Source organism: Argentina silus, assembly GCF_951799395.1.
Source record: "Argentina silus genome assembly, chromosome: 13".
Classification (NCBI taxonomy): Eukaryota; Metazoa; Chordata; class Actinopteri; order Argentiniformes; family Argentinidae; genus Argentina; species Argentina silus.
The window spans coordinates 20,009,376-20,028,680 of NC_139667.1; the positions used below are offsets into that span (position 1 = coordinate 20,009,376).

Below are 19,305 nucleotides of genomic sequence, written 5' to 3' on the forward strand. Positions count from 1 at the left end.
TCTCTCTCTCTCTCTCTCTCTCTCTATATATATATATATATATATATATATATATATATATTTATATCTCTCTCTCTTTCTCTCTCTCTCTATCTTTCTCTCTCTCTCTCTCTCTCTCTCTCTCTCTCTCTCTCTCCCAACTCAATCCAATTGGGTTTATTGCCAAGAAACAAATCAGATGCTGTTAAAGCAGAATATCCCAGTATATGCTGCAGACTATGACATACTTCAGTTGAAAATCCCCCCCCCCCCCTCCCTCCAGCTCTTCGTTCCTCTCCTTTACAGTAAGCACTAAAACCACTGAAGTGAGTGTTGCGGTGTGTGGAGTGGAGCAGGGTAGAGGCTATAGAGTGAGACGTGTTTATTGAGTTGGGTTCACACCAGAAAATAATCTGACAGTGAATCTTTGAGCCAAGTCCAGTATTGCAGCTTGTGGTAAAGCTCCAGTTCCATATGCAAATATTGAAATCAGAAACTTTTGGATTGCCCCTTTTTGGATCGAAAATGAGACTCTTCTTTCATCACCAATCTGTTAAATGCTCTTGTATCATAAACTGCAGTATTTGATGAATAGTATGATAAACGGAATAAATATACAAAGTATAGATGAATGGAAGCAGTTGTCTCTCCATAATGCATTCACCGAGTCATACAGACGTATTATTAACATAGTCATCGAAGTTTTTCTCCAATAGACCTACATAGACCTCCAATAGACCTACACGCAAAAAAACAGACAGACTAAGCACCTGCTGCAATTAGAGATCACATATTTAATCCTACTATAATGTATTGCTATAATCAAATCGGTTCATATCGCACAAAGTAAACAGATATATTGCTTTAAGAAATAATCAGCTACCCCTCCCTCTTGAGAAAAATGACATCACGCTCAGGGAAGCCAATGAACGAGCCGAGATCCATGAGCGAGAGAAGTAGTATGTGTGTTCTTCGTAAGCGTGTGCATTCGGCTGTGTGTGTGTGTGTGAGTGTGAATGTGTGCGTGTCTGAATGTGAGCAAGTTGATTTACGTTTTTAAACCACGTCGCGCACTCTTCTTAGAACTATTTTTGAAAAGCCGAGGAAGAGAAAGTTGAAAAGTAATCATTTATTAATTTGGGACCTGTGAGACCGACAACTGCCAGGACTGGCTACGTCGCTAGCGAGCTAAATGAACGCACAAAAAAAGAAGTCGGGTTTAGTTGAAGCAAGTCTAAATCCGATCTTCTCACAAAATAACGGAATTCGATATATGTCAAGATAATTTGCCTGTGCCTAGTTAATACTGCACGCCCTGGGGGGCTGTTCGATTTCTTCAGCTGAGGTTGAGTGTGTCATGTTTGTGTGTGGTGACTGTATGTGTGTGAATGTATGTAACTGTTTGCTTTAGAGAAAGTCTGTGCCTTTTAATGTGCAAAGTTGTGCATTTCAATGAATCATTGGGGTTGTCACATGGCTTCATGCCAGTGACAATTTAGCAACACAAATTATTTGGAGAAAACAAGCCATAAAATAAGTTCATCAGGATGTTGAAGACATTAACTAAGAAGCTAAGAAGACACTCACTCAACGAAATACATCCCTTTCAACTTAAGGTAAGCATTAAAAGGTTCAGGGAATATTCATTATATTGTTCAATTGAGTTGAATATTAGTTTTCATCATTTTACACTACCAAACAAAGACACAGAGATGCCTCCCTGTGCTTGATAGCTTTGTTGTCTTCATTTCAACATTGATTCAACTGAAACTGGGTTGACAGCTAGTGGATTTGAGCAACATGGTGTTGTTGGATATTGACCCTTGCCTTGTGCTCCATGTTAATTAGTATTGCATTATGCAGAACTGTTTGCTTGGGCCTGCATGCAGCTTGGGTGAATGACCTGGTTAGTTGAAAAGACACACACACACACACTCACACTCACACACACACTTTAAAAACAGCTGATAAATAACACTTTTCACTCAGTAACTTCATGGTCAAATGTGTGGGTTGTACAGTATTTTCTTTCTCACAGACAGGCTCAACCCAGCTATTATGATGATTATGATGTACAGTACATAGTCTACATGCTTAGTTTTTTTTCTTTTAGATATACTAAGCAATTATAATCACACACACACAAACTTGGCAAAGATACAACCATGAACCCCATGCACACAAAGAAGCCATACATTCAAATCCAAATGCATCCAGCTTTATTACAGTTCAATTCTGTGGAAACACGGAATCACACACAAGCTCATTACAATTTCAATTTCTTTTTTAACACGCGCACACACACTCTCAATGTAATGCTTGGAATGAAATGAGGAATGGTATCAAACACGTCCTCCCATTTCTACCTCCACCAGCCTCCCCTGACACCTTCTATTTATTACACATCTGGTTCTCTTTTTAAAAAGTTCTGTTTTTTAGTGACTTGAGTGTGTGGACGCCTAGCTCAACAGTATTTCCACCCTCAACTGCCCAATGTGCTTTCTCACCACACACACACACACACACACACACACACACAGCCCTGAACTGCTTTAACCAAACTTTGGCTATGCCCATCCAACAGCTGTTCAACTCTGCGATCTATAGCCCCAAGACATTTAAGTTTTTTTCACAACTTTTTATCAGACTGAGAAGGATCTTGGTGATGATTTAATTTCAACCACTCTTCACCTTACACTAGCTGCACGAGTCCTTGTGTCACAACCACTTAGATGCTTCACGGCAGCCATTTTGTGCCATCAATGATGCTCGCTTTGCATTTGGCCCATATACCTTTCATATTTAGGGATACACATTGTGAATGGGTAACATCGCCTCCTCCACCACCATTGTGCTACTGCCAACTAACTTGGTGGTAACATGGCAGCCATTTTGTGCACACTTCTAATTGCCTGGTGGAGACAGTGTGCCACCCCATTGTGTGGCTCTTGTGGTTGGATAGGGTGTGGACTGTGGACTATTCCTCTTTTGTCTGCTTGGTGCGAAGAGGAAATTATACTGTGTGTGCACGTGTGTGCACATCTGTGTGATCAAACGGTAGGCCTATTGCCATGCATCTGCCCATCCAAGCATGTCCACTCTGTGGTGCCACACAAAACATGAAATCTTTGCACAAAAGCTAGCCTCGATCACGTTGTAGCTACAGTATAGGCCTACATCGCTGTTCGGTTTGTAAAGATTTCACAAACGTTATACATAATCAGCATTTCTGACAAGATTTCAACATAGTTTGGGAGTACTATGGCACACTGCTGGAATTATCCCATTCATATGTAGGAACATGGGGCAGCTGTTGAACAAGACCAGCCTAGATGTAACTCTAACCCTAGATGTAGGCCGAGTTTAACTTAGCATTTCAAAAGATTAGGCTACGTCGTTGATGTGCATCTTTAGCGCTGCAATTCTTGGAATTCTTATCAATGGTGTATCCTAGAGGCTGTGAAAGTGGTCACTCTGCAGTTGAGGGCTTAGACCACCCAAAGATAGACTTTATCCCAACCTTGTTAGGATGGGCAAAGGGCCCCATTCCACTCCTGTCCATGGGAACTTACAGTAATGACAATTAAAGGGTGAATCCCCATGAGAGCATGTTAGGAACGAAACAAGAAATCGGAGGTCTCTGAAATAAAGTGAGTGTTTATCTATCCTGTGTGTGGTACTTGGTCTGTATCAGTCCTGAAGCGTGTGTGTGTGTGTGAACTTGACTTTGTGCGTTTCAAGATTCCCATTGATCCAGCTTAGAAAGCAGCTCAGTGACAGTGAGTGACATGGATTTCAGTCAGCCTCACTTGACACACACACACACACACACATATAGAAGGACTCCTTGGGTCACAGAAATGTCAATTGTCGTTTCTATGACTACCTCGACTGCAGTAATGTGGGCCTACTGTTCATGTTGCTCGCTACGTACAACCGAAAGTCACTCCACTATTTACAGACCAGAAATGCAAGACATAACCACTGTAATTTTGCTCTTGATGAGGTACAATATATATTTGGAGCTTTGGAATCAGGTTAGTTTATCCAAGAGGCAAGTACAATTGTTCAAATACACACATTTTAATTGACAGGACTGTTGATTTGCTTGATTTGCCTTCGATTGTTCATAATTTCTCACATCACCAAACATTATGCAAACTGCTTCCACTTTTCGATGGTGGATTTCTTCTTTTTATTATTATTATTATTATAATATATATATTTTTTTTTTTTACAATTTTCTGTCTGGAAATGATCATTCTGGCTCAACTAACAAGTAGCCTTGGCCTTAGCCAGTGACACATCTAGATGGCTATTGTTCAAATTGGGGAAAGTAGGTCAAGATTCCAGCCCACCTATAAATGAAAAGTCAGAAGAGGGAAATGTTGCTCTCTCAAAAGTTTCTCTTGGAGTACAATTATGATAGTATTTATCTTAGCCTACAGAGTTGACATGTTTGAGTGTGGCAGGCAGCTGAGTGACTATACGTGTGTGCTCAACTTATGGGTGTGTTTTGTGGCTAGAATCCTGTTGTTTTGTGTGTGTGTAGTGACTTACTTTGCATGTGGTTTTATGGGTTTGTCTTGATGTTTGGTTAGATGGTATGTTGCTTGGCATGTTTGTGTGTGTCTGTGCTATAGCTTTCACTATGTTTTTGTTTCCTTCTTTGGAACTACCTCAATGGAAGAAAATCTTCACACACACTGGTGTGGGCACAGGTTCACTCCACTGCATTGGCACACATGGGTTCACATGCAGCACAAGTGAATGAGAACATGTCAAAGATGACACTGTCACCATCCATGCCAAATCGATGGCAGATGGCATAGCCAGTGCCACTGCTGTAGAGACAGTAGAATATTCCATACTGCTTCAGAACATTTGACTGTTTCTCTGTCTCTTTCTCTGTGTGTGTACTGTATGTAGGCTGTAACAGTTTTCAATCAGTCGCCGGGAGTGTGACTTCGCAATAGAAGTATGTTGTATATTTGTCTATTGGATGCGGCAGGCTGAATGGTCAAATTATGTTCCAGGCCTAGCTTGTTTTGTTTTCCCTATGCAAAAGCGGGTACACACACACACACACACACACACACACACACACACACACACACACACACATTGTATACTGTATCTCCTTTTTTAGTGGGGAGATAACACCAGGGTCGTAGCTTTAGCAGGCCGTAGCAGACACTGGTGGGGTGAGGGTTTGGATTGGAAGTGTAGTGTCGGCCAGGACTTCAACGACACCAGTAATGGAGGGATATGAACCTAATGTCAAGGGTCTAAGGGTGGTCCTCAGAGAAGATTGACAACATTTTTAGAACCATCAAGTTATAAGGACCATTTACTGTAAGGAATTGATTAATGTAACAGATTAGGCCTAATTCAATCTGTGTTGTAAAGCTAGGTGTCTCGATCTAGCTTAGTGGTGCCCTACCTGGTAAGTGTAAGCAAATCAGTTCAGCTCCACTGCACAGGACATGCAAATTGTGTAGGTTAGGCTAGTTGTAGCTCTCCTGTGGATAATCAAACAGTCTCACCATAAACATATTCATATTGTATCTCTCACTCACACACAAACCGGTATAAAAGCAGGTACCCTCAACTGTTGCACTCTTGCAATGAACCAAGACACAACCACGCAGTTAGCAATACAGTCTTTGTGAACACACTCAAGCAAGCAACAACAATTCACTGAGCATAGAGTGTATCTTCTGGTACTCCATTAATGCTCAACACAAGTATCAAGGCTTACAGTTTGTGTATTCAAATTCATACACGACACATTAGTCGTACAGTCCCTATTGAGATTTGCATTTTTTATGGTCTAATTATTTGAACCGTGTTTGGGTGAGTTTTAGTTCCTCAGATAAAACAAATTCCCCCTGAGGAACTATGCAACATTGAAGAGGGGTTTCAATGGGCCTACAAATAGGGCAGATTAACTAACAGAAACGTAAAGGAGTTGACCTACTGTATGTCTCCTCTGTCAGATTCTCTTTAAAGCACTTCCTATTTCTCACTAATTTAGCGTGTGTGTGTGTTACATTATGTGAATGTATCTAAACTGGGCTATGTATGCTAGTATACTGTGCTGGTGGCTTCTTTTTCATCTGCTGTCCCTCTGAATGGTTAAAGACAGAAAGTCTCTGAACTACCCTGGAGAGGTCAAATTGTTAATAGTTGTAATGATCAACATCACTGTTGGCTAATCCTGATTCCACAGACAATAGCTGCCCTCTGAAAAGACTACCTGACTTGCCCCAACTGACTGACTGACACCCTTGACCTCTAACCTGGAGCATTTCAACTGAACCCCCTGGCTCAAAGTTGAAGTTGGTCTAGTAACAGATCACCCTACCCCCAATCCTAACCATAAGCATTTGGAGGATTAAAAACATATGAACCTGGATCAGTGGTTTGGGCCCACTGCAACTTACCCCAAATGATTCACTCAGTTCACACCACAGTATGGACAAGGAAGACAATGAGTGTCTTTCCCGATCAGTATCTGACCCAGAAAGGTACAAAAAGCCAGGACAAGAGCAGGACACAAAGTATGCCAAGCATCCCTGACTGGAATTCAGAACTAGCAGGTAAGTTCCCATCTCTCAAGTTTTTTCCTGTTGTAGTGTTGGTCCACACACACACACCAGTTTCATGAGAAGAAGCTATCAACCTCCTATACGAGACTAGACTGAATATTATCGGTCAAAGCAGAGATCTTTTATATTGAGGCTTTGGTCACAGTAAGCTATGTCTGTATGGTGCTTTAAATGTGACTCTTGATAGGGTGATGAAATTGCTGGGGAAGTGAGTGTACTGTACCATGCAGTTTGTTTTTAGTGTGGCCTTACATCATGGAAAAGTTTCACAGCGTAACATGTGGCAAACTTGAATACTTATCCAAACAATGTTACATTGAAAGCACCCCTTTTGTATGTTTGCATGTAAATGTATGCAGCCACCTCTTGTGTGACTAGAGGCCCTGGTTCTTTTCTTTCTTTATTTCTTCCTCCCTCTTCTCTCTGTTTGAAGGGCTTCAGTAGGAAGACGAGGCGTGTTGTGTCTCTGAAAGGGTGTGTGTGTGTGTGTGTGTGTGTGTGTGTGTGTGTGTGAACAGATGGCAGCTGCTCGGCCTGGCCTCAGTGTGGTAATTACCGTGTGTGGCGCGTTACTTAACTCCTAGTGCTGCAGTCTGCTGGGTTTCTCTGTTGTTGTTGCTGTAGACCCCTCAAAGGGATTTCTCTTAAAGAGGCAGTCTGGGCCTTGGAAATGCTAAGTTACCAGTTAGCGTAGCCACATTACTCAGGGGCTACCTTGTAAACAGCACAGGCCTAGATTTCAGCTTTTTGTGACATTATCGGTCTTCCTATTTGACCCAAACTTCTGGTAGCATGTTTTCATTAGCCTACTGTATGAGTGCTCTACATTAACTACACTAATTATTGGCGTGTACAACGTCTTCATACAGCAAAACGTCTCCTAAACAATCCCTTGAAATTAAATGTTTGTTGAAGATTGCGTCAGTGGTCTAGCCTGTTGCTTCTTCGAGTTCATGTGGCACTAGCTGTTGAGTTGTGAGGTAATAGAAGTCACACTCTTTAGGCTTCTGTTAGGCCTAAGCAGTACTGCTTCCCAGTAACTTCATATCCGTGATGGTTTGATTGGTGTTTCCTAATCTTGTGTAATCATACCTCCAAATCATTTTGTTCTGATGCCTCCTTTGGCGATCTGGAACATTTTAGATTAGCTGATCTGGTTTGGCTTGAACTGGACAGAGTGATAGGAGAATGTGGTTGCAATTTCATTGGATGTTACATTCCAAGAACCTCAGATACTCACAGTGACATATCACAGCTCTGTACTGGGGTATGGAAATGCGGTTTCCAATGGGATTTCCAATACATTTTCCAGAGGAGTACAATCGTCTTTTAACTATGATGCAGGTGATTGATGGTGATGACTGCTAACTATTTTGATAATGACACCCCGAACTCATAAATACATTTATTGAAACATAAAAATAGCAACAGCAAATGTCGAAAGTGGCCAACGATAAGCTAGTTGTAGTGAGATTCAATGGGGGAAACTTGACTTCCAGGGCCCTTAGAGGGTGTGGCTTCAGATTCCCGGGATTTTAACGCTTCCTGTGTGAGTACTTATGCCCGTATAATGGTTGCTTGTTATGTACGTTCACAACTGAATTGTTTTTTTGGAGCTAAGCCCAAGCAAGATATTTGATTGGTTTGACATGCTGCGAGTCATTACTCAGGTGGTTCCGCAATGGCATCTAGAATGGTTGTGTTGATGGCGTGTTTGACCTTTTAACCTCATTCCTCTTCCAGATTTCCTACCATGGCAGTGGGGAGGCAGGGGAGAGTGACGATTCGGAGGGGGAGAACCAGGAGCTTGCACAAATTGACAGAGGTAGGTGACACCTGCCAGTACCCCCTTTCACCCAACGTTCAACTCTAGTCCTAGTTTTTGATACCAATTAAGGAACAGACAGGCTACTCGGTAATGATAACAGTTTATATCTAAGCAGTGATTGATAACGGTTTCTGGCTGGTTTAAGACTATAACTCAGGAGAGCTTGAGCTCAACTTTGCACACACTTAACCAAACAGCCCTCTTAACCTTTGGGCTGTTTCCACTTCAACCTTTCTTCACTCTTCCCCTTTGACCTTTGTCCTTCGTCGCCATACGCAGAGCGGCGGCGGAACTGTGGCCTCACTCCTTTGGCCACCAGCCAGCAGAGCAACCAGGGCCCCCTGTCCCCGGCCCGACTGCGTCGCCTCCGACTCCTCCTGGACCCCACGCTTGACCGTCACTCCTCCGAAGAAGAACTGGAGCGAATCAGCCGCGGTATAGCTGACAGCAGGAAGTGGGCGACAACTCTGTGCCACAGTGACCACCACAGCAGTGCTTCCAGTGACGAGGAGGTGCGGGATCTGTGCGGCCGGGGGCAAACCTCCTCCAGGCCGCCCGTGGTGGAGCCTGGGGCTTGCCTGGCTGCCTCCCCCAGCCCGGTGCTTTTCAGCTCCAGCCCGCCGTGCAGCTTCAAGCCACCCCCTGTCCGGCTCCAGCTTCAGGTGGTCCAGCCAGCTGCCCGGCCCATCATTCTGACCCACTTTGACCAGACGGCGGCACCCTACAGAAAACACAGGCACAGTTATGGAGGAGAACAGGGGAGGCCCAGCCTGGACCTGGAGAAAATGCAACAGGTTAGCGTCGCTAGGTAGCATTTGCCGCTTTGACTATGAGTTGATGGCCACTATTAGCGTAACTGTTAACATAACATTATTTCTTCGGTCAGCACAGGGTATGGTTGGATAGCTTCGCACATAAGCATTTCATCATTGCAAAGCTTCGACATTGAACAATGTTTAATACATGTATGCTCTTCTGTAATACTAATTTGAGCAAATGCTAACTGTAACCATTTGGTTATAGTTAAAACAAAAAGTTTTAAACTAAAAAAATGAAACTATCATGGATTGCTTTGTCTCCTCCAGCTAGCTAAATTCAATGCAAAACCACGAAAGTTTGTTATTTGGATGGACTATCGCTTTAAGGATCACTGGAAGTACTGAACAGTTAGAGGGCATTCTTTATCTCCATATTGGCAGACACTGCCATTTTCCAGCTCTTGCAAGATAACTCACTACACGATAACTCACTACATTTTGACAGCCCCTTCAGGATTGTATTTTGTCACTTCCAGTACTCTACCAAGTTCATTTGAATGTTTCACAAGGGACGCAAGACCAAGAGGGTGGTGTTGATGTTGCTGAAGCGGTATGAAATACAAAGTGTTAGGGGTTACAGTATTAGCCTTGAACCACCAGCCAGCCTGTAGAATATGCTTCATTACATTGAGCTCAGGATTAGGTAAAAGGGCATAGTAACATCACCTCTCCTACGACACACACCCTCTCTCTCTCACTCACACACACACACACACACACACACTCCATGGCAGGGTGCTTGTCACCTCGGTGGTCCGGCGAGATGAAGAAGAGTGAGGTACGGATGGCAGATGTCTGCCCTGGTTTCTCACAAAAGCCAGCGAGCGAGGGAAAGACGGAGGGGTGGAGGCAGAAGGAGAGGATTAAATAAACAACAAAAAAAAAAAAAACGACAACTACTAATGAGTCACAGCGAAGCTGGTCCAGTGATTATTAAAATCCAATAGCCACATTGGCCCAGACTGACGATGAGAAGGGTGTGTGTGTGGGGTAGGGGGCTAGGGCTCCATATGTCCATGGGAGTTTTTTAGAAGGAGAACAGATGATGAGAGACAGCGGGCCGCAGTGAGAGGGGGAGAAAAAAATAAGGAACGTGTGTGTCTGCGCGCGCGCGCTCAGTCAAGTAGAATGGGAGGTGCTGGTGGCAATACAATAGGGGGGCCTGCAGAGGTAGCTCCCAGACAGTACTATCCCATTAACCCTTCAGATTGGCAACCTCAAATCACCAGTCAGCAAACTTCTAGAACTCAAAAATTCGACATTTCTCCTTTTTTAATTTTCTCTCTCTCTCCTATCTTTCTATTCTCATCTCTTCACAGACTCGTATCCTGTTTTTCAACTTCTCTTTGTTATTCTCTCCCACAACCAACTGTATGTACCAGACTCTCTCTGTGTCTTTTGGTTCTCAAAACAACAAAATACGGGCAAAACATTTCACCACCCAAAAGTGTTGTGCGAAACACTTCAACCGTTAAATTGTGGTAGCACTTTGGAACTATTGAAAGCACAATAATTGAATCCAAGTTAAAGAAGTTGGACATTGTTTGAGAGGAGAGATTAGGAAGTCTGCGGTCTGTGGCCAGACACTCTGACATAATGCACATGCATTTATCGCTTAATATTCTTTTGCAGGGGTCAAAGGGCCACCCGGGTTGTTTTGTTTTAGTCTTTGCTAATCCGCTGTGCGTACGCTAATCCAAACCCAAATGCTCAGATGTGGCACGGCCATGCCCATTGTCTGTGGAACGATTGTCATCTTCAACAGTTTGTATGGCAGATGTTGTTTGCCTGGCCCACGAACGATTGGTTGGTCAGATATGCTTACAAGTCATTATTTTGGCTTTTTGTTTTCACGTGTCTACCACACGCTGTCCTCAAATTAGAGAATTAATTCGGAGAAGATGCTGAAGACCTAATTTTGAAGTTAGTTAATGACATTCACCAAACTTTCACCCAAAAGTACTGTACAACCATTGTTGTGAGAGGGGGAGGGGGTGGTGAGCTTGCAAGGGCAAGTCCATACCAACTCTCCCTCCTTCCGAAACAGCAGGAGTTTTGCGTTTCCATTCTTATTCCTCCCTTCCATAAAGCCCTTCCCCCTTGAACCCCCCCCCACCCCAGACAATTCCTCAATTGTGCACCCCACCTCCCACACTCACGAGAGTGGGTTAGCTGGGTGTACAGGGAGGGGAGTCTGTTACAGAATGTTACATAAGCCTCATTGACTGATTTGTCTAGTTTATAGCAGCAGCTGGACTCAGTTTCTTGATTATTATCATTCATTGCTAATTAATTTATTATGTTGATCATTGCTGTGATGTCATCACATTAGTTTCTATCAATTTTGATTTAACCTTAATAGCATTGAGAGCTGTTTTGAGATTAATCAATATAGGTTATGGCATTGATTCTGTATGTTTGCTGAGGGATTGTGTCTAATTAAGCAATACTGCCTGAGAGGCCATGATTTATCTTGAATATTGTCACGGGTAGGGGCGAGTTGTTAGACACGACGCGCAGCAGTGTGCTGGCAAACCCCCCAACCAAGTGACAATATTGACGATAAGTCACGGCCTCAAGAGCATTATTGCTTTTATACAATTGGTTCCATAACAAATCGTAACAAGAACACAATGCTTGAGAACACAATGCTGATACATAGTGTAATGACCCTGTGTAAGATCCCGTTAGCAGCTCTGCCAAGGGAGTTAACTCTCTTGGTGTTGTAGCTAGCGTGGCCGGTTACTAAGCGGAAGTTTGTGAGTTCGATACCCACTGAGGGCAAGCTACTCTACCCCGCCATTTGCTACAATATAGCGCCCAAAACGATAAATGTGGTCAAGGGAACATGATTGACACAAATCTACTGTGGCGTAGTAGTATCATAGGTGATTTAACCGTGACATTATCATTATCAAATCACGGCTTCGAGCTCCTCTCGGCCAATTACAATGCTCGTTTTCATTAACCAATATAATTAAGCAATTGTCAGCGTTGTAAAGAATAGAACGGAATGATTTAGTAAAGTGCATTTTGTGAGAGAAGCATGGGAAGGGAGACATTCTTGTTATGTGCGCAGTGATCGTTCAAATTGAACAGGAAAGAGGTTTTGCTGTTTTATGGTTGTGTGAGCACGGCTAGAATGCACCTTTTTTAACCATTGTGTTGTGTCAGTAAATCAGAGTTGCTCTATCTGACCGTTGTAGGTAGCAGCTCATGTACTTTTTCCTCTGTACCCAACAGAAAATGCTCCTGAAAAAGAACTGTGGTGGGAAAACGCGGACTATAAAGATTCGGGTGAGTTTATGTTAATCTGCGCCTTTTCTTCTTCCCACACAGAAACACGCATGATCACAAATAGGCTACACATTAACACCTTAAACTTAAATGTTGTGCTTTCTTGACATGAAAAAAGGAGATTAAGTTGTAAATCACGTACACGCACGCACGCACACGCACGCACGCACACACACACAAACACAGTCCTTTCCCTTTCATGCAGAGCCACAATACCCAGACTAGATCGGGTGTCGATTACAGAAGCAATAAGGCTGAGAGGTCATGCGGCCCCCACGAACAACCAAGTCTGTCTCGCCGCCAACACCTTGATGCCCCTCCAAATGCATGCTGGGACAGCATCTGGCACTGGCATTGGTTCCCATGCCCTGCTACAGCCTGGTACACGCCAGAGAGGTTTCAAAACCGAGAGGCCCAACGGATTACTCCTCTAAATACCGCACAACAAGACCAAGAAGAGTAAACCGATTTGGTCATATTAAACGGAAGAGAGGTGGTTTTGTAGGACTGCCATTTTCACTCAGTCAAAACTAGGCAGTAAGTATGAAGATAATGTCAGCGCTAAGAATATTCTAGAAACGTTTTGGGAACGTTGTGTGCGCTGCCAGCAGAGCGAGCGTGTGCCCCCTGAGCTCGGGCGTGTAGAGGTTGAGGAAGCAGGTTGGGCAGCTCGAATGGATTCAAAGGCGCCTGGGCACTTTGGCATGAATGAGCGCTCTCCAGAAGGACGCGCAGTGTGGTGAGAAAGTGACGTCATTGTCACTTTGTGTGGGATACTGTAAATTATAGCAGACAGTAGCACAAGCGCGCGCGCTTTCTCACACAGACACACTATTGGTATCAACGACTAAGTTTACTGCACATACACACAGGGTTACACAAACTCCAACACACAGGTAAATGTTTCAAATCAATTATACATACACACACACACACACACATACCATCAATAGCTACATACTCGGTTACCCCTTTCTGTGTGGCTAAAAACTACTCTGGGAGTGTCTAAGCGATGCCTCAGATACGTAATTGAGGCTCATCTTTCAAAGTGGTGGAGGAAGACGACCTAGCGACAAAGAGATGAGGAGGAGGAGGAGGAGGAGGAAGAGGAGTGTGTGGTTGCCCTGTGGTGTATCGTCAGAGATGAAGTCATTTTCCATTTATAGCCGGCCGGCTGCTATCTGTTGTGTTCATCTGCTACAGAAAGATGTTGTTCATTATCTCCTCTTGTTTGTGGTGGTGGTGGCGGCGGTGTTGTTGTTGTTGACGATGACCTGTGGTTCTTGGGTACGTTCCAGACACGGCATTTTTGAGTACAGTCGATCTTTGGAGTGATTTGGGGGCCCCCCTCTTTTTCCCTCCTTTGTCACACTCTGCACCCTCTCTTGACCCCCCCCCCCCCCTTTCTCTGTATCAAACTCCTTCTGCTTCTCAGTGGTTGTGTCTCTGCCATTCGCTCTCTAGCTTTTAGCTCTTTTTTCCTCCTCTTCTCTCGCTGTCTAATTCTCCCTATCTTTTCCTTGGCTCTGGTCCAGGAGAGACACAAGGTTGTGAGTGGATGCGGCAGTGTGAGGGGGGGCCCTCAGAGGTTTCCGAGAGAGGGCCTGTTCGTGAAGATGTGGTGGGTGCAGGCCGGGGGGGGAAATGATCCTGTAGATGAAATTAAAACACCCTGCTGCTGCTGTTGCTACTCCTGAACTTTCCACTCAAGGGAACAGAGGTGGGGGGTGGAGCGAAGAGGGGAGAAGGGTGAGCTCTTTCCCAGGAAGGAGCAGCAGAGAGCAGCGTCTGGTTTCATCCCCCTTAGAGAAGGGGGAGGTAGAGAGGGATTGAGACCAAGGGAGAAATGAGGGGGTGGGAGAGGGGGAGAAAAAAAGTTGTATCGAGATATTAGTGTATTAGTGTACTAGCTTGATGAATCTCTGATTTGATTAGAGGTCTGGCTCTTATGCACTATAGAGAGCAAACAGGACAAGTAAGTACGCTAACTTGGAAGACTAGCCTAACATATGTCGGAGCAACTTAACTCAAAGTGGTGTTGGGAAAACATTGTGAACACATCTGGCAGCTTGATTTTTTTTAAAGACACTCCATTGTTATTAAACTGTCTGTCTGTAGTCTTAAAACTCAACCTTTTTTTTGACACTTTTGGGTGGTAGCAGTAACATCAGGTCCTAGACAAGGATGCTAGATGACTCCACAGGGAATGCTAACCTGCTAATGTGACAGCAGCAGATACAAATCCTTCCCATAGGTGCAACTGGCTCGCCCACGCAACTGGCTCGCTGACTTTGAGCTGCCATATGGAGAACATTTTAACTTCACTGCGATCTCTAACCTGGAACCTGTTTCTCCCCCACTGTCATTTCCTCCCAGGACAGATGTGTAAGCCTTCAGTGGCCAAAATGAAAGTCAAAACAGGGATGTTTTTTCTTTTATGTATGTCATTGACTGGGGTAAACCTGGGTGTGGAGCGCACAGTGCTGCTGGGATTTGTTGCGGAGCTACAGTGGCCCAGTAGTCTGTCTACATCAAATCCCTCAAGATGGGGATTGAAGCCATGACAACACATGTAGTTGTGTGTGTGGCCCTGGTGGTGCCTGATGTCATTACGGTGGGTGATGTCATTAGGTATTTTTCCAATGCCAGGGCACATGGTTACATAACACCACCCCTCTACAGGGCTGAGGAAAACAGCACAGTACAGTAACCTTTGTTGTGAAGAAAAGGACATGGTTGGAGAGGAGGGTGGGAGAGTGAAGGCAGAGGGACAATGAAAGGATAAAAAGAAGTGCACAAACCCCTGACACTGCGAACCAACAGCTGTGCTGCAACTGCCCCCTTCATGATACACACACACACACACACACTCTCTCTCTCTCCTTCTCTTCTGTTTGCCCTCTATCCATGGGGGTCAGCTCCTGATTACAGTGAGTGAGCTACAGTATCGCAAGGCCCCCAATCTCTCTTCCCACTAACCCCCCTGAGTGGAGACGGAGAAAGTGCTGCCTCACTGCCAAATCACACAAAGCCGTTTCCTGTCGTGAAGAACATGACGGGGGCTAATTTTAGAGAGGCCCTGCAGAACAGAGAGGCTCTGCCCAGGGCTGTACTTGGAAAAGTGTTGTCATACCCCCCCCCCAACACCGCCACCATGAATGAAAAGCCTGATTTGAAAATGCAGAAATTAATTAACCTTCCCCCCCATTCACATCTCTGCCTGCTGGTCTGTATGATGATTTTAGTCACGTTGTACCGATGTGTAGTTACATGGAATCATACTGTAATGTATCTGTGTAACTGCCAAGTAACTCCTTTGGAACAGACCTTGATCCCATTCAATTGCATGGAACAGGGACAACTTCATGTCAAGTGTGCCGGAATTTCGAATTCAATCCAGTTGTAGCCATCCACTGTGGTAACTGAAATGGCAATCCACCTGCAGATGCATAACAATGTCAAATCTTTTCTACCTAGTATGGATCTCCAGAGCGTTAGCCAGCATAACACACGGTAGCTCCAAAGCCTTACAAAGCTACATTAGTGGCTGACCTGTAAATGAACACTAATGGCATTAAACCCTGCTCATGTCAAATTTACCAGGAGGATATCAATTGGATTAGCTAAAACGCAAACTTTTGACCTGTCTCTCAACATCCTTTTTTCCTCCTCTCTCTCCACAGAACCTGACTGGCACTCGTCCACCGCCCAGGTACGCCTACGATCCTTCCATCTTCGCCTTCCGTTCTCTCAGCACGGCCCCCCCCTGCAGACCCCTGACTCCGTCCGAGGACCCACCGTGTCTGTGAGGAGATCCACATTCACGTAACCCTAACCCTAACCCCCCCCCCCCACCACCACCACCGCACCCCTTCCGTATTGAGTCTGTAGGAGACCAAGGATTACGACTTGTCTCCGCTTCATTAATGAGACTGAGCTACATAATGAGTTACCATTATAGGAATGACCTCTATAGGAAAACTTGACTAAGCCGATGTTTGAAGGTCAATCGTACCCTCAGGTTATCCCACTCTGAAAATGCTGTTGTTGCTCTGACCACTGTTAACCATGAAGACACCAAGAATGAGGAGGTCTTAACCCTGATATCAGACAATGGGGTTGAGCAGAAGCACCACTTCACTCATGCTCTCAGTTCGAAGGATACTTCAGGTATTTCATAAAGATCCGCTGTCTTTTGGACACCTTTTCAATGGAGAGTCTCTTCTTGAGAAACTAAAATGGACTTTCAAGAAATTTTACGAGGGACAATAAAGCCATTTGAAAAAAACGATGACACAATTTGTTTGGGTTGGTTACTCAGAAGAGAAATGTATGTTCAAGACAATCAAAGGTTCTAACTATAGACAGATTTCTCACCTAATCAGGGTATTTGACACATTGCAAGGCTGCAAGCTGTAGACTGCACAATATGAAGAGTTAATGTCTTTGTATGTATCGGTCAGACAAGAAAATATTCTTCTGGACAACCTGTAGGCAGTGGTCACACACAGGTCAATCATAAATGCAGTCATTTGAAAGTAAAGTACATGTTTTCTGCCTGCATTCCTATTTTGTTGGATGTGTTATTTGAATTATACAGGTCACGATGAGATATAACGAAATGTATGACTGTACAATAGGCAACAGTTTGAAAATGTAACCTTCAACCTGTTGACTGAACTTGTGAATTTTACGATAGAGGGAAAACCAGGTTTAAATTGAGTACTGTTGTCCTCTTTCCCTGCATGCATTTCACTGTGGTGCAGAAGAAAAACGTATGTGTCCAGATATGAAATGAAGTGGAAGACATTTACTCCACACAAAATATGACGTACAGTAAAATAATTTGGTGCTTCTGTCATGTGTGTAGTAGTATGCTATGCATTTCACATTATATTGTTGGCACATGGCCACATGTATGTATGACAGCCAAGTCGTTCCAAACCTCATCTTCATGCCTCTAAATGACATTCCTATGAGACTTGACTCCAAGATCGATATGCTAAGGTAATTAGGACAAACATGAAAAACAGTTTTTCCTCAAGTGACAAGATGACCTATTTATGCATATGAATGTATCCCTTGTTGGACATGTTAAGATCAAAACACAGTGTCACCACCGTAACCGAGATATGCTAGAGTGAATGTAATGCTGTGACGTATCCGTGTCCCTTGCATAACGTTCTGAACGAATAAACGCCCTGTGGCCTCTTGATTTTTAAGTGTCTTTGTTTAAGTGTCTTTTTTGGCAGTCTTTGTTTCACTGCCAAAATGTTGGTCTTCAACTGGCCAGTTTTTCAGACACAGACTAAATCTAGTCTTGGATTAAATAACATTTCCAATAGAACATCTCCATTGAAGATGCATTTTAGTCTAGGATTAGGTTTAATCTGTGACTGGGAAACCAACCATTAAGGTATGAGAAGGGTTAGAAAGTTTCACAGCCACAAAAGAGAAAAAGATGGCCAGGTTCACCCAGATCTGTTTGTGCTATACAGCCATCTCTTATTACAATCGTTCTCATGCCAAACATTTTTGACTTGATAACCACTGTATTATGAGTTGGCTGTATAGCACAAACATCTGGGGTGAACAGACAAGGACTACAGAAAACTCATGATCAGGAGCAATCATTTACCAAAAGCCTAAAAATGAAACTTGCATCAACCATATTATATCCATATACAGTGGTAGCAAAACTACATGTCTATGCACAATTTTCCTCCGAAGCAGACAAACTTAAGTGATGAGGACATTAGGGTGTTTTCAGTTTCCTCCTCGACTATGGCAGTTGACAAGTTTATTTTAGCCTTGTACAGTACAGCTATATTCTGTATTCGCTGTACACAGTGGATTAAACAAGAGCCTCTCTCATGCTCAGTGTGTGGCCTTGGTTAGTCTTATCATACCAGTCCCGTGACCCCTCCAGACCCAGTGCTGCTGGAGCTCTGGGAGTTGAAGCCTTGGTCACTCCATCCTTCAGGAGACTAGCTTGGGCAGGAAGCTAAAGGCCAGGCAGAGGGCCCAGCATGGTGAGACTGGGTCGGGCCAGAGCCTGGAGCTTGGTGAGGGGATGGGAGCTGGAATTGGTGCCCAGGGTCAAAGCTACCTGTCTGGAGGACCAGCGGGACACTTCCCAATAGACCTCAGGGGTGCGAGAAGAACTGGGCTTTGAAAGTGTGTGTGGTACAAGAGTAGCCTTGGTGTCTGGGCCTGTGTGCTAACAAGATTTGTCAGATTATGTGTGGTATAGTACTGTACAGGCTCTATTTTCAGCCGGTGCAAAACGTCCAAATGCAGGCGTAATGGCAATTTGTGTCGGCAGTAACAGGTGAAATGACGACAGCGCTGGAGCACTGTCTAGCCTGCATTCAGATGGGTGGAGTCGTGGTGAAAGAGGCATGTTCACAACAATGAGTAAGAAGATATTCCTTTCAGCTGACACTTTTGTCCAAAGCGACTTACATTGCAGTGAGTTTGTTTCAGTATATATGTGGTCCCAGTGGGAATCGAACCCACAATCTAAGCATTGTTAGTGCCATTCTCTACCAACTGAGCCATAGAGGACCACATGAGTAGGTCAAGTGCCATCAGTTGCTCTGAAAAATCTTGGCCTTGAAAATAGCAATCATATTTCAGACACACCCCAACACGTTTTTACACCGTTAAAATATGGTCCTAAGTGCCATATCAGTGTGTATGACAAGTGCATCTGTGTATGTGAAAGTGTGTGCCTATCTGTTTGTGTGTATGTGCTAATAGTAATGATATG

At 44.0% G+C, this 19,305-nt stretch overlaps 1 protein-coding gene across 2 annotated transcripts; it reads left to right on the top strand.

Annotated features, from left to right (window-relative positions):
• Positions 1–973: 973 nt before the first annotated feature.
• LOC310813996 (uncharacterized protein) lies at positions 974–17,736 on the top strand. Of its 2 annotated transcripts, none has more exons than XM_083683203.1 (5): positions 974–1,595; positions 8,334–8,415; positions 8,698–9,212; positions 12,480–12,533; positions 16,217–17,736. In XM_083683203.1, the coding sequence occupies exons 1-5, from the start codon at positions 1,527–1,529 to the stop codon at positions 16,340–16,342; spliced, it is 846 nt and encodes a 281-aa protein (XP_083539329.1). In that variant the 5' UTR covers positions 974–1,526; the 3' UTR covers positions 16,343–17,736. The 2 variants fall into 2 exon arrangements, with proteins under 2 accessions (XP_083539329.1, XP_083539330.1); XM_083683204.1 differs by lacking the exon at positions 974–1,595 and adding an exon at positions 7,105–7,138.
• The last annotated feature ends 1,569 nt before the right edge of the window (positions 17,737–19,305 follow it).